Below are 18634 nucleotides of genomic sequence, written 5' to 3' on the forward strand. Positions count from 1 at the left end.
AGAGAACTGCAGCAGGAGCTGAGTCCCTTCCAACGTGGGCAATGAAATGTATTTGCTGTTACTGGGGATGACAAACATGACTTTTCTACCCAAATGAGCAATTTTCCCGTTTTCTATTAGCACTACCCCAAAAATTGGCATCTGGTTCCTTAAGGGCAAGAGTTCAGCTCCATCGGAAGAGCTGCCCCTTGCAAAGTGAAAAGAGGGCGAGCTGCCCCCACACCACAGAGCAAGTGCCCTCGTGGTGAAACAGGGAGCTGTGCTACACCACCGCCTCCGCCCAGGAGTCCCACAAGATGCTAAAGCACCAGTTCTGGATTTCATGGTCCATTTTTGGGAATACTTCAGTTGATGATGCTGGTTTGCCAACCCTGAGGACTGCAACCCACTGAAGTCCTTCCTTCTGTCTGCTCCATGCACCCAACTCTTGGCCAGCTGCGGGGACTGGCAGCCAGTTTTGGGGAGCTCACCTTCTTGTACTTGTGGGGGAAGGTGAACCTCTCGATGGTGTTCTGCACGGCGCCACGGCTCACGCTGCCCAGCCTGTCCTCCAGCTGCAGCAGCTCCTGCGGCACGGGAACAGCAGCAAAATGGCATCAGCATTGCTCGTGGGAGGCACCAGTGGAGGAGCACAAGATACCCAATATTGCAGAAAATGGGGTGGATTCTGAGCCCGCTTTGGCAGGTCAGAAAACAAAACCCCATAGAACTGGAGGACTTCATTTACAGCCATGAAGGGAGCCAGAGTCAGCCAGAGCCAGACCCAGGCACTCTGGAATAAAACATCTTTCCCTAAGCCACCCAACCCCTTTTGCTTCCTGGTTATTACTGAAATGTCTGCAGGTCTCAATCCCATTCCCATCTGCGACTGCCAAGCCATAAGGCAGCCTTATGAGTTTATGCCAGAGCTTGCATGGATTCCCAGGGCTTAAAAATTTAATAAACACAGTCCCCAAGATACATACTTCATAGCTCTCCCGCACAGCCGACGTGTGCCTGCTTGGGTTCAGTCCCTGAAGAGCAAGTAACTGGAGCTGAGGATAAGGGTAATTTCTGATTTCATGAACAACCTGCAGGAAGTGAGGGAGAAAAATAAAGCCACCTGTGCTAGCACAAAGAAATCCCTTGTGTGCCCTGATTTAAATTTAGCGCTTCAAAAATTGAAAATGAGAGAGCAGACTGACACCTTCCCCCATGGAAGTCTTCTTTTAATAACCAAAAAAATGAGTAGATTTATTAATAAAAAAAAAAAAAAAAAAAGTAGAACTCCTATAAATAATAACTACAAACTCACGTCTTATAAATATGTCAAATAAACTCTTTGTTATAATTATTCCTATAGCATCCATAACACTGCAGCTCCAAACTCTCAACATGGATTAGCTTAAAAAGAGATTTAATTTTCATTTTTAAATGCGTTGATTTCTCTTCACCCGAGCTCTGGTATTTAAAGCTTTGCTGTAGCGTGCAGGTGTCAGGGTCGGACTATGGGCACAAGGGAAGAACACCCTCGTGGGATTTCTGAGGCTGCTTTAAGGATGAGCAGGGCTCTGGGTGGCTCAGCTCCAAATGCAGTTCCCTGCTAGGAGAAGGACCAGCAAATGACCCTGGTCAGCCCATCTTAATATTATTAAGATACTTTTGTCAAGCCCCAGCTCCACCCCTGCAACAGGTCACACACAAATTTAATAGGAGGCATCGAGGCCGATGCAGATAGCAAATATGTGAGGAGGGATGGTCTTGGGGTCTGGGCTTGGGGAATTGTCACCTATCACCAGTCCTTCTGCATGCAGGGAGCTCTGGGAACCTACAGTTCACTCCTGCATTAATAACATTATTATTAATAGTTATTGAGTCTCCCAGGTTTTGCAGACCAGCTTGTGAGTGCGCTGCAGGTTCTGGACCGAATCTTTCCAGAGCAGCTGAGCTTTTCTTTCCTTTCCCTAACCCTGAGTGCGATGATGCAACATTATCCTTTCAGACACTCCCTCCCACGGCCGGAGATAAGTGGGATTCACAGAAGACAGGTGATAGAAAGATAGCAGCCTTTATTTTGACTGCTTTCTGGCAGACAATGCATAAAACATTTCTCGGTAAAAGCATTTCACTTACCATCTGTGTCGAGGATGTGCTTCTGGGGAAGTGGTGCATCCGAGGTGTGGCCAAGTAATGCTGATAGGGCTGAGGGACCGGCCGGACCTGGAACTGGGCGTGAGTCAGGCCTGCATCCACGCTGAGGTCCCTGCGGGCACCAGGAGGAGGAAGATGGAGCTGTGGCTGCCTGGCACAGGCTGCAATAAATCACGCTCACGGCAGGGGAGGGCTCTGAGCTGCCATGGGTGCCTCAACCCGAGGTGATGCTGCTTCTTTAAAAGTCTTGGATTTGGGCAATCACCTTTCCCTCCACCAAGGCAGAATGAAGGAGCAAGGGGATGATTTTATTGCACTAAGTATTTCTGCTAGCTGGGGTCAAGAGATGTAGGATGTAGCTTGAAAATTGCAGAGCAGTGTTTTGGGGGCTCTGATCGATCCCCAGGCTTGGTAACTCAGCCTGGCCAGGTCCTTCCTGTGCCACCATCATTGCAGATGATCATATTTTGCCCTCATTTTGCAGGAATGCAGATATATGCCTGAGGGCAGAGAAACAAGGAGCAATTCTGGGTGGTTGTTAGGCCCATCGTCCGTGCCTGTGACCTCCTTGGAGGTCTCCCAGCCCAGGTCACTGGAAGGCTTGTGGGAGGACAAGGGAGATATTTCCTGCCTGAAAGGGAGAGTGCATCAAACCTGGCCTCGGGGAACCCCAGAAATGTTGTTTGTGAAATAAATAAATAAATAAATAAATAGAAGGTTTTGAGAAATTTATGGATGAGACAGCTGTAGGAAACAGCGTCACACAACCAGCAGGCCACCACTGGTGAAGCAGGACATCCCTAGCAGTCCCACTGCCCCATACACAGCCTGTCCTGAGGCTCATTTTTGTGGGTTTGGGTGCTTTGTCCCTCCAGAAATCAACCCAGCTCAACCCTGCCACTTCAAGTGACCGAGATCCTAGCAAACACCGCAGCTCTGCCCAGTCCATGAGCAGATCCGAACTGCAAAACCCATCCCAGCCTGCATGGATGGGATGGGAGGAGACCTAGCACAGCCTTTATCCATAATCTATCTGTCTGTAATCCAATTAGCTGGTCCCTTGTCTCTCCAGCCACCGAGTCTCTCAGCAAACAAGTGCTCTGAATGTCATTCACTTTATCATAATTACAAAAGCCAGCGCTCTGATAACTATTGTCTTCGCATTTGTCAAAGCAAAACTAATTAGAGCACAGGGGTTGCTCCTTGTTCCAGCCTGAAGTTCTCCTTCTCTCCACGGAGGACAGAAGCAGCGAGTGCCACGGCTTGTTAGGAGCAACCCAGACGTGTCCTGGAGCAGCTGTGAAAGAGCAGCAGCGTGCCCAGCAGCAGTTAATGGACATGAGGGGACAGTAAATTTTATTCTGTGATTCTAAATGCAAAAATCCCTTACCCAGCACAGCCTGCATACTAGGTAATAACTCCAGTACTTTCATGCCCTCTGATAAGTAAGTCCCCCCACATCAAATTGGAGCAAAGAGGGGGTCTGTCTTTGCTGGCCATGTGCTGACCATGTGCTGGCCATGTGCTAGCCATATCCTGGACAGACAAAGCCTGGCAGAGGATAAGATGCAGTAGGAGACAGGCAGGAGCACAGCCAGGGTGGGAATCCACAGGACTGGGCATTTTCCAGCTCCCCTGTCACATTTTTGGAGATTTATCCTGCTGCTCGAGATGGTTCCCAGGTGGATGGAAGGCTTGACTGGAAATTGTCAGACGCTGGGTTCATCCCAGCCCTGCCTCTGGCCTGACGTACGACGCTGGCCATCTGCTCATATTCCCTGCCTGCAAACAGATGTGATAACCCACAGAGCACCTTGAGACCAGGGGCTGAAGGGATTTCTCAGAAACGAATGGGCATTATTAGCTTGCACAAGTAATTGCAACAGCAGCACTGCTGAACTGCTGTGCAGTGCTGCATCTGGATCCTTAAACCCAGTACTGAGGCTCCTGAAGTGATGCGGGCCCAAAGCAGAACACTGCATGCAGTGGTGTTTTCCCAGGGTTTGGGGATGAACAACCAGAGCATGTTAGCTGAAGAAAACACAAACCAACCATCACCTTCTGCCTCGTGCTACAGGTACAGCGTCTTGATGCTCAGAGGTGAGGTTCAAGAGCTGCGATGCCTACAGTCCATGGGCTGCCAATGACCAAAAACTGAGGGATAAGGGCAAGAAAACTGGCTGAATGGTCATTGATAAATGCCTATGGAGAATGGGGCTAAGGGGGAGTTTATTTCTCCTCCAGCAGAAGATTTTAACCAAGGCTAGGCTGTCCAAGATGACCGATGACCTTCAGCCCCAGCTTCCAGCCCTGCTTCCCACCTCGCTGCCAGCTGCCCCTGCCTCTGAGTGAACATTGTCACGGCTCACGTGGTGATAGCACATCAGAGGGCAGTTTTTATATCCATCTCTGGGCAAAACCGTACATGTGCCCCGAGGGGAAGTGAGTCACCCCAATACGTGTACACGGTATGTGATTTCTGGCGTGCCCACTCCTTAGGTTTTGTAAGGCAATGCAACAACACAGGGGGAAAAGGAAGGGGGAGGAGGAGGGGAAGATTAAATGATGCTTTATCAGATCCTTCTAATGATTATAATTAAGCGGTATGCACAGAAAGAGAGGCAGAGAGAGCGGCTCTATCCAGATGAAGCACGAACCGCTTTGCAGCCTGATCTGAACAATGTCACACCGGCCGAATTCACCTCACAGTGGTACCAGTAATGGGAACACCTGAGAAGAAAATGACAGAAGGATCTGGCCATATTTTAGGTTGTATATTATTACCCCAGAGGAGGAAGAAAAACCGTGTAAAAAGAACTCTCCATTTGCAGAGCAAACCGCTCAGATGTTAGGAAATGCCATAATTAAGATTTCCTGTGCCATTTTATTTTGGTCCCCTTATGCATACACATTACTATTGTCTCTAATTACATGTTCACATGCTATTTTTTCCTTTCAACGCACAGAATGGACTTTGCTCAGCTAACAAGGAGCTACTCAGAAGTATGTTTTTATTCTCCTACTCTTACAAGTAGGGCCCCACCCCTTCTTAAATGTGCAGGAATTCAAAACTTGCTCTGAAAACAGAGCAATCGATGCTTTGCTCAGCTTTCCCAGGGCATCAGACACTGTGATGGGAGAATGATTAGCAGGTACTAATTCATTCACCCCACCCTGTGGGGCAGGGCAGGGCTGTGCCCACTAATTTAGGCTACGGAAGAGTTGTGGACACTGTTTTGAGTGCCTGGTGGGCAGCAGAAGATCTCATTCAGAGAGAGATGTTGGTCTAGAGGAAACAGACACTGGAAGATGCTTCCCTGGAGGCTGCAGTATGACAAGCCCCTGGGGAAAATTAAGGCTTAGGTGCACTCTGCATCCATGGATACATGCAGTGTCCATGGCTTGGGCAATATCGATGCCTTGATGTTATTGTACACATGCATAAATGCTTTAGCATGGACTTGTGGCTCTCAGGGATGAGTTTCCCCATTGCACACTCCCCACTTTATATCTGTTGTACTCAACCACCAGCTCAACCACTGAGCCGTGAAGGTATTCACAAAACACCACAGCCCCCATGGGACTTTTTAAGCGCCTCATTCAACACAAAGGGGGAGATGAGGAAGACTTACCAGTCCGTGCCTTCAGCTAAATACCTGGGCTGGGGCCCCATGGGCTGTGGAGTTTGCAGTTGGTGGCTGAAATCAAAGCTGGGGTGCAGGCGGTGGGGCTGAACGGACATGCGCTCCTGAGCCCGCCTGCGGGAGGAGGAGAACAGAAGAGAGTTAGCGATGGGTGGGCACATGCCCACATCAATAAACAATAGGAAAACCCAAAGATTTGGGCTCTCTAGCATGCGTCCAAGTCAGAAAAGCCCAGGCAGGTGTCAAGGATGATGGGAAGAGGAACCCAGAGCTATGGCATTTATTCTTGTTCATCACTGACATGATGCAGACCTCCACTTGCACCCAACATCCACATGTGCTCAGTTTACAGGAGCTGCTATTTGGTGGCAACAATGAGAAAAAAATAAAGAGGAATCTAAACTTCTTCCTTAGCAGCTTTTTGCCTCTCTCACTATTTTCTTTTTCTCCACAGTCATCCCCATAAACAACAGACAGGACGAAGCATCTTCCCGGTGCGGGCGTTATCCATCATCATAAGGAAGCGGCAGGTTGTCTCGTCTCCCTGTGCAGTCCATAAACTCCCGGGGAACCTCATTCATTACAGGATCACTCAGGTGTAACTGATGGCAGAATTTACTCTTGCTGGCCTTTGCCAACTTTTCTGTGGGTGATGGACATGCCAGCTTGGGACCTAGCTTCTTCTGCTCCAGCTGCCCTTGTGAGCAGGGAGAGGTAAGTAGTAGGAAATACAGTGAGGTTTTTCTAGGGACTCAAGTTTCTTCCTGCAGTTTTTGCCCATTTGAACTACCCTCTGCTCAGGGGAAGAGCATGTGCTGCTGGGTCATCGTCTGTGCTTGGAGAGATGCAAGGTGGATGCGCAAGCAGGCTCTGCATTACAGACTGAGAACCCACGCTCCCTGCTGAGTCCCCGTTCACCGAAGGGGCTATCACAAAGATAATCCACGGGAAAACACTGGACAAACATGTCAGGAAGCTGGGAGATAAAGAGACTTCACCTTTAGGGCACCCCCAGATTCCCATTACCAGGACCTCGTGCCCAATGCCCGAAGGTTTCTGACAGCCTCCTGCAATGCAGCTGTGCTGGATGCCTTCAGGAGCAGGCTATGGGGCTGGGCGAGAGGCTCCTGCCCTCTCCCACACCACAGTCCCTCTTCTCTGACAACCTGTTTGCATATGTAACACTGCCAGCAGGTACTAAAGCAGTTTCTATGTGAAACTGTGCTCTATAGTTTCGTCTGAATTAGGCTTATGACTAAGGGATAAACACTTGTATCATCAGCGCCTCAGCCTCGCACAGATTTGCTGCCCAATTATTAACTAATCGTTAAATCCACCTGAAATCCAGCTTATGCAAAACAAAAGCTGGATGAGAAGAATCTGCAATTTGCAGACGGAAAGGATACAGAAAGAAAGCATTTCCCGTCTGTAGCATGCTTTCCAAACGAAGCATTATCACAAAGACTCATCCTTTGGTTCCCGGTGCACGGGTACAGCCCACAAACAGCTTCCATATGCTTCCAAAAAAAGCACGCTGCTCCTACACGTTATCCGAACCCCTCTCTCAACAAACACTGACAGGATGAGGCTGGGCGGCCATTCCCACCTCTGCTGAGCTGCAGTAATTCTCTCTGCAGTTGTCGGCCCCATCTAAATTTAGTCTGTTTTTCCTGATTGAATGTGCTGTAGATCAATGGCTTCTTTATGCCTCACTTCACAGAGGTGGATCACAGCTGGGAAGCACACCTATGTCCAGAGGAGGGGGTTCTGCACTTGCAACACCCGGTGGGGCATGTGGATCTCATCTCCTACTTGGTTTTGAGGCAGCAGCTCACGCATGCAGTCTGCCTCTCTCTGTGATGCAGGATAGGTTCGCTGCCACCCCAGGGTGTTACACTGTGATTCCCCTACAAGTGGTGGCACTAGGTGGCCTTGGGACATGCTAGGTGAGCATGGCATGGATCCCCACAGGAAGGGTACACCCCCTGGTGCACCCTGCCCTGCAGCTCCTGGCGGATACATTTGGGGAGAATACAGGCAAACTTAGGAAGGGAACCTAATGCTATCAGCAAGTTTTAACAGGGCTTTGCAGAAGCTGCTTTGCAAACGTGAGCCTAACAGCTTCCCAGCATCCCAGATGTGGGATGGCCCATCCCTGGAGGTGCTTAAGGCCAACCTGGACAGGGCTTTGGGCAACCTGGTCCAGTGGGAGATGTCCCTGCCCATGTCAGGGGGTCGGATGGACAATATTTAGAAGTCCCTTCCAACCCAACTCAACCCAACCCAACCCAGCCCAACCCAACCCAGCCCAACCCAGCCCAACCCAACCCAACCTAACCCAACCCATTCTGTTCCTCTGACTCCTTCAGACCACATCTGTGGAACATGAGCCCCCTTACCTGGGATGGGGCATGAGCCGGCGGTGCTGGGCCTCGAGGAGCTGCTGCTGGAGGAGGTATTGCTGGTGTAGCGCCTGAGGTAGGAAGGAGGGTCCGGCCACGTCTTGGAAGGGCAGGGCTGGCACTGGTGCCAGGGACTGGTGCAGGGGGCCGCTGTGCTGGTGCGCGGGGGCCATGTGGGGGGTCAGCCCTGGCTGGGGCTGCACCGCGTGAGGCAGGGCGAAGTCGGCCGAAAGCTGAGGCTGGGGACCCAGGTGGAAGTGGCGGCAGGAGGTAGCATGGGGATGCTGAGACCTTTGAAAAGGAGCACCTGGAAGAGAAGAGCACGGCCGTCACGGGGGCCGGCGGTGGCTGAGGCACCCTGTTGCAGATCCAGAGGAATTTTTATGCAGACAGCCGTTTGTTTTTCTCCTCTGCCAAAAGGCAGGGGAAAAGAGCAGGTCAGCTAATGTCGATTGCTCAGGGAAGAAAATGTTGATTTTGACTAAGAGGTTTTTTTCCTCCAAAAAACATTGGAACCAAAACATGGGTTTGGGTTCAAAGTAGCTTTTTGGCTCTGAACAGAAGTGCATGCTGATGGAAAATTTCAGCTTGTTTTGGTTTGCCTGTCTTAAAGAGAAAAAAGGAACAAAGGAACAAAAGGCTCAACATTTTAGAGAAGGAAAAAAATGCATTGTCTAAACTGTGTTTCTGCAGGTTAACAACCCACAGAACTTCTCAAAAGTTGCTGACTTTCCATGCATGCAAATCAAAGTATTTATTTGGCTGTCTAAAAAGGCATTTCTTTGCCTGTCTGAACCATAAAAAGGCATTGAAATAATCCCTGCCCTGAGAAAGTGTCTCTCAGTGGCTGCAGGACATGGACTGGACACCTTCCTCCCCCAAGAGCCGGGGCTATGATTTTGGCTTATAGTTTTTTCTTTGCTCAGACCCTTTCCAGCAGCCCAGCCTCATCAGGTAATGGAGAGTGGCTGCAGAAAACACAACACGAGCTGCTGTGAGATCAGCCTTGAGGCTGGTGGGGATGAGGAAGAAATGAGGTGTGAAAGATATCTGTGCTGGAGGCTTTTTGCAAACATCTGGCACTGGCTTTCATCTCCCTCAAGGTCCTTGCTTGGATGGGCCTGTGGCCCAGCCCGGCACGTTAAATCCTACATTCCCAGCGCAGTTCCAGGCACCATGGCAAAACTTTTGGCTCTTGAACTAAGGACAGAAGCAGCTCAGCACTGAAGGATGAGACTCCAGAGAGGCCATTAGAGACGTATCTTTGCTGGGTATCAACCCCAGGATAGGACACTTGCCTTTTTATGCACTTGTTTGAATGCCTAACCTTCCTTTTAGGAAGGAAACCCCTATAATTTTGTTAATCTTTGGGACTGGCACAAAATATCGAGGTGTAACAGCACCATGAGACACTGAGTGTCATCCCAAGACACAGGCCAGGTGTGCAGGTGATGCCTACTTGCCCTAGGTCCCTTTTGCTTCCATCTCCCTTCCACCCATGGGCTGGGCCAGGCCAGCACAGGAGTTGGGGGAGCCCCAAGCTCTTTCTGTTCACACCCTTATGGAAACAGAAGGTGCACAAAGCAAGCCAGATGCCAGCAGAAGAAAGAACGGGAGAGGATCTAGAAGAAATGAAAAGCTTGCAAAACAGTGTATAAGTAATTATACACAACGTCTCTTAAATACAAACTCATCCTCCGTAGTGCCCCCCTGAGAGAGGCAACGGGGAACAAATGCATGTGCCACCAGCAGCAGAGCTTCTGAAGATGATAATTTCTCATGCTGTCAGATAACAGCATGATTCAACTGCCCTATTAATTAAAACCAGAGGAGGTCGGATCAGACCCACTGTTCCTGAATGGCAGAGCTACTAACCCCATCCAAGAGGTGTCTGCGTACCCTGTCCCCCAGTACTGCAGGTTATTTTGGCTGCCCTAGGCCTGGCCCCAGTTCCCAGATAAAGGATGAATAATGAAATGGGGACCTGTGCTGCCCTGCCCATTGCTCCAGCTGGGCAACACCACAACCACGGTGAGATGCCTCCTAACTCTTGTGTTTGCTGGACACTGGCAGAGCCACTCACGGTGAATAGCCCAACTCTGCTCCACCCAATGGAAAACAGCTACAGCAAGTGATGGGAGACAGATTTAACACCTTCAGGACTTCGTGGGGCCTGAAGAAAAGGTGCAAGAGGAGGTTAAATCCCACCACTCACCCAAACAGACCAGCCTGTGCCGCAGGGCAGCAGTTTGGTTGTAGGTCAGACAAAACACAAGGCAATGAAGCTGAGAGATATTTCACCACACATTTACTGAGCCAAATTTTGCAGCACATAATAAAAGTAGAAAAAGCCAGTCTCTCATCCTTTGTGCCTCTGGCTTCTCTTGATGCCTGGTGCCACATTACCCAAGGATTTTCAGCCTTTTGTTGTGTCTGGGGAGACCTCAGTCTGACTTAGCAAAATGTCTACAGGGTCTTTGATGCCAGAGCCATGATGACCAGAGGGCACAGGGTGGGCAGATCATGCTGTCAGGGCTTTTGACCAGATTTTTTACTCCCATGCCGACAATCTTGGCAAAGGACTTGGTCATACGCCTCCCTGTGGTCCAGAAAGTCTCTGATGTTTGGGTGGGAGGGCATGCATGGTCTACGCAGAGCCAACATAACCTAAGGTAAAAGCCCAGCTCTGTAGGGTTTTTTTGATATAATCTTTCTTATTTTAGGCACTAGTCAATGGAATCAACTATTTTTTAGTTATTTTTCCTGTATCCACAGGTTCGATGATGTATTTAACTCCATAGGAAAAACACTATCCAGACCCAGACCATATGATTAAATAAACCCCACCAATTTTTCTTAACATAACTCACTATCTTGTGTTGTAGCTGTTCATTTCCTACAGTTAATCCAATTGCTGATGAGGATTTTGATGGCAAAGCAAAGTCTTCAGAGAATATTTCAGCAAAGCTGTGCTTATTAGTTGTCATCAAATCATGCAGCTGGCATAACCCAGCCAGCCTGCACAACAGAGCCAGTCGGTGCCAAACACGGCTTTGGTGGGCCCCAGAAAGCTTTGGGAAGCCAACAAGCATGCAAAACAGAACATTTCATCCCTGTGCTGTCTGTTGTCAAGTTTACCCTGTTCTGCTCATCATAGCTAGCTGCGAGGGGGCATCTTGGAGACTTCTTTCCAAGGCCACAAGTTGATCTTGCACACACGAGGGCAACCCAGTGTCCCCCTGCTGACACCAGGTGAGCAGCACTGCTCCAGACAACCCGCCGTGACCAACACCAGAGCCTGGCTCACTGGCACTCACTCCTGGTCAGTGCCTATTAATGATTACTCACCAGCACATCTTCCTTCACTTTCCTGAGCCTCAGTTTGCTCCCAGACCATATTTGCATTCTAACTTAAAATCATGGCCCATAAAATGCCTCAAGAAAATTTGATTCATGTCTTTAATCTGCTTTTTATCTGGGCAGTAATGTCTGCCACAGCAGAGAGCAATCATTGACTGAAAACCAGTCCAGGCACCTCGCTTCACCTTCTGTTTCTATTCCCCGTGACAGAGGCAGGACTGATATTTCCATTTCTCAGTGAAGCCTCGAGGACTTTTCTACAGCAAAGGCGATGAGTTGGAAGCTGTGTCTATCAAGCTCCAGAGCCACCACCCGCATCCTCCATGAGCTGTTCCCCACTGCCTGTCCCAGTGGTGCTGCAGGAGGACAACGTCCCTCTGCAGGGCAGAGGCCATCTCCCCACGACCATGGGCTCAAGTTTTGGTCCTCATGCTACTGCAGGATTAGGTTCTCCACTGGGATGCTTTGACCTTGCAGGAAGAGGAGTTGGCCAGCTCTTGGGAGGTTTTTGATGACTTATTGCAAAGGCACCAAACAGGTTCATCAGCCTCATTGGTCTTTGCCACTGAAAAGTGGAGGGGGAAAAATAAAAAGAAAAGAAGACTTGGTTTTTGTTCGTTGGCTTCTTCCATCACACCCCAAAGCCAAGGCCAGCAGAGAGGGCCCACGGGGTGGGGAATCAGCACTTCACTATCTCCTGCTGCTGCCAAAACATGCGTGCAGACCAGCAGCCACCCCACCTGGTGGGGCTCACCTCCTTGGTGCTGTGGCCTCCAGAGGTGGTGCTGAGGACCCGGCATGGGGCTGGGTTTGCGACCACGGGAGCAGGCCCTGGAGCAGCGCCATGGCCTAGGGAGGCCATGGAGGAGAACCAACAAGGGAGCACCACCAGGATGCATCTGATTTTACACAGCTGCTTTCTTTGGCACAAGTTAGTAGGTTCCTGAGAGTTAAAGAAGACGTACGTAATCTGGACTTCTATTCCTGGGCCTGCTCTGACCCTGATATTGATCTGTATGTCCCATCGCTGCACATCTCAGTGATGCCACAGCCCCTTTCCCTACCTGCACCCTGAAGATGATCTCAAACCAAAAACCGTGCAAGGAAGATCTCTCAGTAGCTATTTAGGAAGTGCTCACAGTGCTTCGTGGGAAGACGGCATTACAGGCAGCGGACTTAAATTTAGGAGTTATAAATCTGGTTTTGGAAACCCATCACGTCCTCACAGCTTCTTTCTCTCTTCCACGGCTATTTTTTTTCTCAGTTCTACAGTTATATTTATTGTTTCTATACATTATTTGAAGCAGCCTGGACCTTTTTTCATTAAAAGACATGCTGTGAATTCCTTGACACTCCCAGGTGAACCCCTGCAAATGACAAGCTCATATATATTTTTACAGCTTGGTAGGTGACACCGAATCTCAGAAAGGTACCGTTTTGCTACTGGCTGCTTCTGTCCCTGGGGATCCTCCTTTGGCATCAGGCAGGATTTGACTGTGCATATGCACATGCAGATTTATCCAATGTTTCACGCCGTAAGGATGCAGGGATCCAAGTGCTCATTAAATGATGGCCCACCCTGGAGATGCAAAGCCCCTGGGTAATGCGTGGAGGGAGACAGAGGATACTACAGCTTTCTAAAATCAAAAACAATAAGCAAAACAAAACAAAAACAGAAAGCAGAACAATTTCCACTCCCTTTCCTCATGGCAGCAATATTTTTGGAGCAATGAGGACCAGGCAGGATCAGACCTGCAGCTCGCACTGGAGACGGGCATCTCGAGCAGACAGCTGCAGCCGCGTTTGCAGGGAAAACAAAATCTGTCTGATGCGGTTAAGCTGCCATGGTACATGCGAGTTGTTCCCCTGGGAAAGGCAACCTGGCCCTGCTCACCAAGCCACTAACAGCGGGCACACGCAGGGGCCGGAGGCAGTGGGTGGGCGGGGGGGTGGCAGGGATGCTGGGGCTATTTATACATCCTCCTGGCTTTGCTCACTGACAAATTTTGCCACCACGGCAGATCTGCCCTTTGCAATCCGCCGAGATGAGGACCAGAGCCACGCCATCTCGGTCTTTTGGGGCTGATTAGAGCCCTCCTGGGGAGGCAGATAACCCCCCCAAAACCAGAGCCAGGCTTTTAATAGCACTGCCACGGTGCCTGCACTTTGTTTCCCTGGATGTGCCTGTGGCTGTGCGTTCACAACCCCCATGGAGGGCAGCGTGGTCAGATGTTGCATCTGTCCCGATGGTTCATGGCCAGGAAAGGCTGAAATCATGGGAGCAGCTTTGGGTACATGTGGCCACGGGGCTCACACTGTGTTTGCAAACAAGCTACAAACTGCCTGGCACCATGAATGGGTGCCATCAGTCTTGTCCTAACACTTTGCAAATTTTTTGTGAATGTAATCCTAATTAAAATGTCCAAACTGATAATGCATATGAAAATATATATAACATAACATAACATAACATAACGTAAAAAATAATTTTAAAGCCTCTAGACCAAATCCACAGCATATTCAGCTGCATAAAGATGTAGTGTCCCTGCACAGAAGGGGATACCATGCCCTCTCCCTCCCGGTGTAGGACACCAAACTGCGAGGAGAGGAGATCACGGAGGGGAGGACAGACGAGGAGGAGGAGAGAACTGGAGAAGAGCTTATCAGATGGGAAGGAGTCTGTCCCGATTTCAGCACCTTCACCAACAGCTTTGTCATTTTGTTTAGCAAATGGGAAGAGCTGTGCCAAAAATAATAGGCAGCCGGCTCAAACCCAGCCCGGGGCGCAGGCTGTGTCCCACACATCTAGTGCCATGCTGAGCGTAGCAGACCACAGCACCAGCCCTGGTGAGCGTTAGTGATAGGTAAGGAGTGGTTTTGGTTGCTTTATGTGCTTGGCCAGGCTGTGCAGCACCCAGGGACCAAGTCAGGATTGAGCCCTCGTGGTGGGCTCCACAATGGTCAACCATGGTTGATGTGATGGTTGATGATGGTTGATGGTCAAGCATGGTTGGGTTCTGGGTGGGAGCACCAGGTTTTGCGGTGGGTTCTGCTTCATCGTTGTGCCTCTCATGGTCTTGCATATTTGGTTGGAAAGGGCAGCAAAGGGGTTAAGGGGAAAGGGGGTGAGATGGGCTGAAGAGGGCTCCTCATTGCCTTTTAATGGTTTGGTGGCTGCTGCCAGACTCCTTGCATCCCACCTCCCCAGACCTCCCTGCTGGCACAGCAAGGCACAGCTCACGTCTTCCCCAAAACCACGGATCAGAGCAGACACTCGTGCACGCACCCACTTCTCCCCCAGCCCTGTGGCTCTCCTGAGCCTCCACGTTACCCACAGAGCAATCCCCTCTCCTGCAGGGACCACGTGCAGCCCTGCTGGACCCCAAAAAGGCCAGGACGGGACTCCTTCCAGAGCCCGGGTTCAGCGTTCAGCAAACAATGTTTGCAGCTGGTGACAAGCATTACTTCTCAGCATGTTTCCATCAGGGATGAAAGGAAAGGCTGAACCGGTACTGAGCAGCCAGATGCAGCGAGAGCAGTGATGAGATACGGCCGGGCAGCCCAGACCTGTATCTCTTCCTGGGATTTTTCTCCCTACAACGCTTTTCCCCTAGCTTCAGGAGGGGAAAAAAATTTCAGTTGAAGACGCTATTTTGCAGGAACATGTTGAATACAGCAATGTTTTCAGAGGAGGAAGGAGAAACACTTTGGTGGTGTTGCTACACTTGAAGTTGTCTTTTTGCTTTTGTACTTCACACTATGTTTTAATTATAGCTTTATTCTAATGCCTTGCGTTCAAGGGTGTATGCATGCTTTTTGGATCATCACACCAATAAAAAGCCAAAATGAGCTGAAAAAAAAAATGTTTTCCTGAGATGTAATGGTCCTGATTTCACTCCATCTGGGTGCGAGGAAGGAGGGGGAGCATGGGGGGGAGCTAAGGGGCAGGGGTGCTGCAGCACCTCCCAGCCTATTCTATGTTCCATACAGTAGGAAAGGCAGAGCAACAGTTTTTCCCAGGTTATTGGCAGGAACCTGGGCCAAATAGTCTCTTCTCCAGGTTTTGGGGTGTTAATCCAATTAACCAAAAAAAAAAAAAATAAAAAAAAAAAATGGAGGCGGACAGGAAGCACTTGGGACAACTGAGGCAACAAACTTGCCTGCTCCTCCATGCTCACCTGTCAGGCTAATTCCATCTTTTCGGGGTACTAGGAAACTAATTCATCCTCAACTTAAAAAATAAATAAATAAAATCCTGACATGCCAGAGGTCTGCTACTTGGCTCTGCCTGCAGGGAGTGGCAGGTAAGATGAGGCAGTGGGGAGCTCTTGAAGCGAACCCTGTCTTCTGGGGGCTGGGGACGTGCGAGTGTGGGGGCTTGTGCACACAGGAGCCCCCACTGTGACGGGCAGCGATGTGCTGCTGCCAGCTGCTTGGAAAAGGAAATCCAACACTCGGGTTTATGATGTTTCTTTGCTTGCCATGTGGCCAAAGGGCTCCCCAGCCAGTGGAAGTGCCCAACACCCAATACACTTCGCTGCCCACAGCATCCCACCCCCCGACCTCAATTAACCAAAAGGACTTTGCAGATCAGACCATTGCCGTGCATCCTTTGGAGGGGTTGTGCCAGGGTCCGTTTGCACCCCCAGCACCGCAGCAGGAGCCAGAGCTGCACAGGTCAGGGCAGCTCGGCGGGTCCCTGAGCTGAGCTGGGTGAATTCAGGGCTGGGAAACCCCCGGTCCTGCCCCACTATGCCCTGGCAATTCTTTTTTTATACTCTGAATAAGAAATCTGGAGCTAAAATCAAAGACCCTGGAAGCCTGCTCCCTATTAAACTTAATATCCTGATTTTAGAGGTATGTGTCACTCTAGGAGAGAGAGCTGTGTTTAAAGCACGAATAAAACATCAGTTTCTCAGAGCAGAAATCGCTCTTACTTTGCATTTCTGCATGCGGTGCTGGCGTGAGCTAATGCCTCTGAGTCCTGCTGTAATAACACAGAATGGAAAACTCTACCCAGACAGTGAGAAATATGTATTTCGTGGGGAGAAATGTAAAGTCATCCACCTAGGAAAAGCCAGACTGGTGCTGCATGCAGGGGGAGCAACAAGCCCCTTCCGTGGGTGCCAGAAATGGGGAGGGGGCTTGGAGAGGGGCTCGCACCCAGCACCCCACAGGCAGCACCACAGCAGCCCCAAGTCTCTGCACTGAGAGGAAAGAGGAAAGAGAAAAAAATATGACTTGGGACAGCCTAAATGGTGCCTTGCATGGGTTGGTTCTGGCAAATAAGCCCAACAAAACCAGGACTGGCCCAGTACCTGCAGCCAAAATCCTCTCCTTGGCACCTGGGCTGCTGAAACTGAGGCTGGATGGTTTCCTAAAGAGCATCCCTGGCTCAGGCAGGGATTAATTTTGGGATGGAATGACGGAGTAGGTGACAACCGCTCTCACTTATACCTTGAACATCCACCCGCTTGTGGATATTTTCCCCTCCCGCTGAAGTCAAAGGAGGCTGATTTCAAGGGACTTGCCTTCCAGCCGTGGTGGGAACAGAAGTCATGTTTCTGGGAACAGAAATCATGTTCCTGCTTATTCCACCAAGAATATCCTTTCTCTGTAGCACACACACAGCTTTAGAGAGAAATACACGATTTTACCAGTAAATGCAATACCAAGAGGAGATGGCTGGGGATAAGGGATAATGTTAAGGCAGCATCCCAGTGGGATGCTGCAGGGACAGATCCACAGCTCAGGCAGCCTCTGGTGTCCCCGCAATGGGCTTCCAAAATAGCCCAGGAGCATCTGACAGCCTGCACGGAGTTAAGACTGAGTCAATGTTCCTGCCACCAGCCTCGCTTCAGAGGGGCTCGTAACTCTCAATATTCGTGCTCTCGGGAGGCCAAAACTTGGCACAGAAGCAGATGGCCCAAATGCAGCTTTATTTGGTAATAAATAGCTTAAACCTCATAAGCCACTTTAATTTTTTTCCAGCTTAAGAATGTAAAATGGGAAATCAAAAATGCTTGGGATCTTTTTTCCCTGCGTTCAGAAAATTTTGAAAAAGCGGCTTATATTGAAGAATGGCAGGGTGTTGCTTTTTGGTTTTGGTTTTATTTTTCAGATGCGCACAACCCACAGTGCTATTTCTCAAAGGCCTGGCCTTTTCAACCCCAACCCTGCAGTGAGATCAATGTCCTTTGCACAGCTCAGTGCCAGCTTCGCAGCCAGGGCTCTCTGCTCGGCCGAGACCTCCAGGGGCGGCTGCACCACGGGGGTGGTTCAACCTCCTGCACCTTCAGCCTGATGTTCAGGAAGAGCTACCACACGGCGGAATTCCCCAAGCCCTTTAATCGATGTCAGTAACATGTTGAAGAAGGATTTCTGTTTTGATCGTGCCCCTGTGACACCCCACTTCTCCGGTTATCGCACCCCAGCCCCACGTTTTTCACCATGCACCTGTTGGGATTTTAGCACTCTCACATTTACTCCACACTCGGAGGTTGCCCTACAGCAACCAGCTACTTTCCAGCAGCCAAAAAGCCAAAGAGATGCTCCAAGCCCCTGGGCCCAAGGCTTGGCCAAGCTTCAGAAGTCCATACCAGCCGGAGCAGATCGAAATAGCAATGGTTTTGCCCAGGAGGTCAGCTCTGGATGTCAGAGGGTCCCCAGTGGGATGCTGGGCTGCTGCACAGCTGGTGCCGTTATCAGAATGCTTCGTTTTCTGTGGGGCTGGGATTTTTTGGAGGAGTATGGGAATGTTGTGCTGGCTCTGGGTCATGCAGCACAGACTGGGGAGGACTCCGCAGGTGTTACCTTAGGAAAAAGTCCTCTCCTTGGGGTGGGGACCCACTCCTCATCCCCTCTGAGCCACATTCCTGTTTGCTGGGGGGAGGTGACCCTCTGTAGGGGAAATTTCCCCCCAAACAGCCTCCCACCAGCTTCCCCTCTTCAAAGCCGGGCTTGTAACTCAACAGCACACAGAGAGCCTCCCCACGCAGTTACCCCACAGCTTGATGACCCCAAATCCTGGCAGACCCAGGGGAGAATTACTTGCAAGAGAGAGGGACCAGGAGACTGCTGGCTGGCAGCAAGGCCCAT

At 50.1% G+C, this 18634-nt stretch overlaps 1 protein-coding gene across 3 annotated transcripts in view; it reads right to left on the minus strand.

The window, feature by feature from the left end:
* Window positions 1-18634, minus strand: part of RNF165 (ring finger protein 165) — a 40312-nt gene that overhangs the window by 4004 nt on the left and 17674 nt on the right. For all 3 annotated transcript variants that reach the window (XM_040541490.1, XM_040541488.1, XM_040541489.1), the window contains exons 2-6: window positions 8174-8483; window positions 5763-5888; window positions 2113-2242; window positions 966-1070; window positions 471-566 (exon numbers count right to left, since the gene is read on the minus strand). In XM_040541490.1, coding sequence (XP_040397424.1) covers window positions 471-566; window positions 966-1070; window positions 2113-2242; window positions 5763-5888; window positions 8174-8483 — 767 coding nt within the window. The remainder of the gene's footprint in view (window positions 1-470; window positions 567-965; window positions 1071-2112; window positions 2243-5762; window positions 5889-8173; window positions 8484-18634) is intronic.

This window comes from Cygnus olor, chromosome Z (assembly GCF_009769625.2).
Source record: "Cygnus olor isolate bCygOlo1 chromosome Z, bCygOlo1.pri.v2, whole genome shotgun sequence".
Classification (NCBI taxonomy): Eukaryota; Metazoa; Chordata; class Aves; order Anseriformes; family Anatidae; genus Cygnus; species Cygnus olor.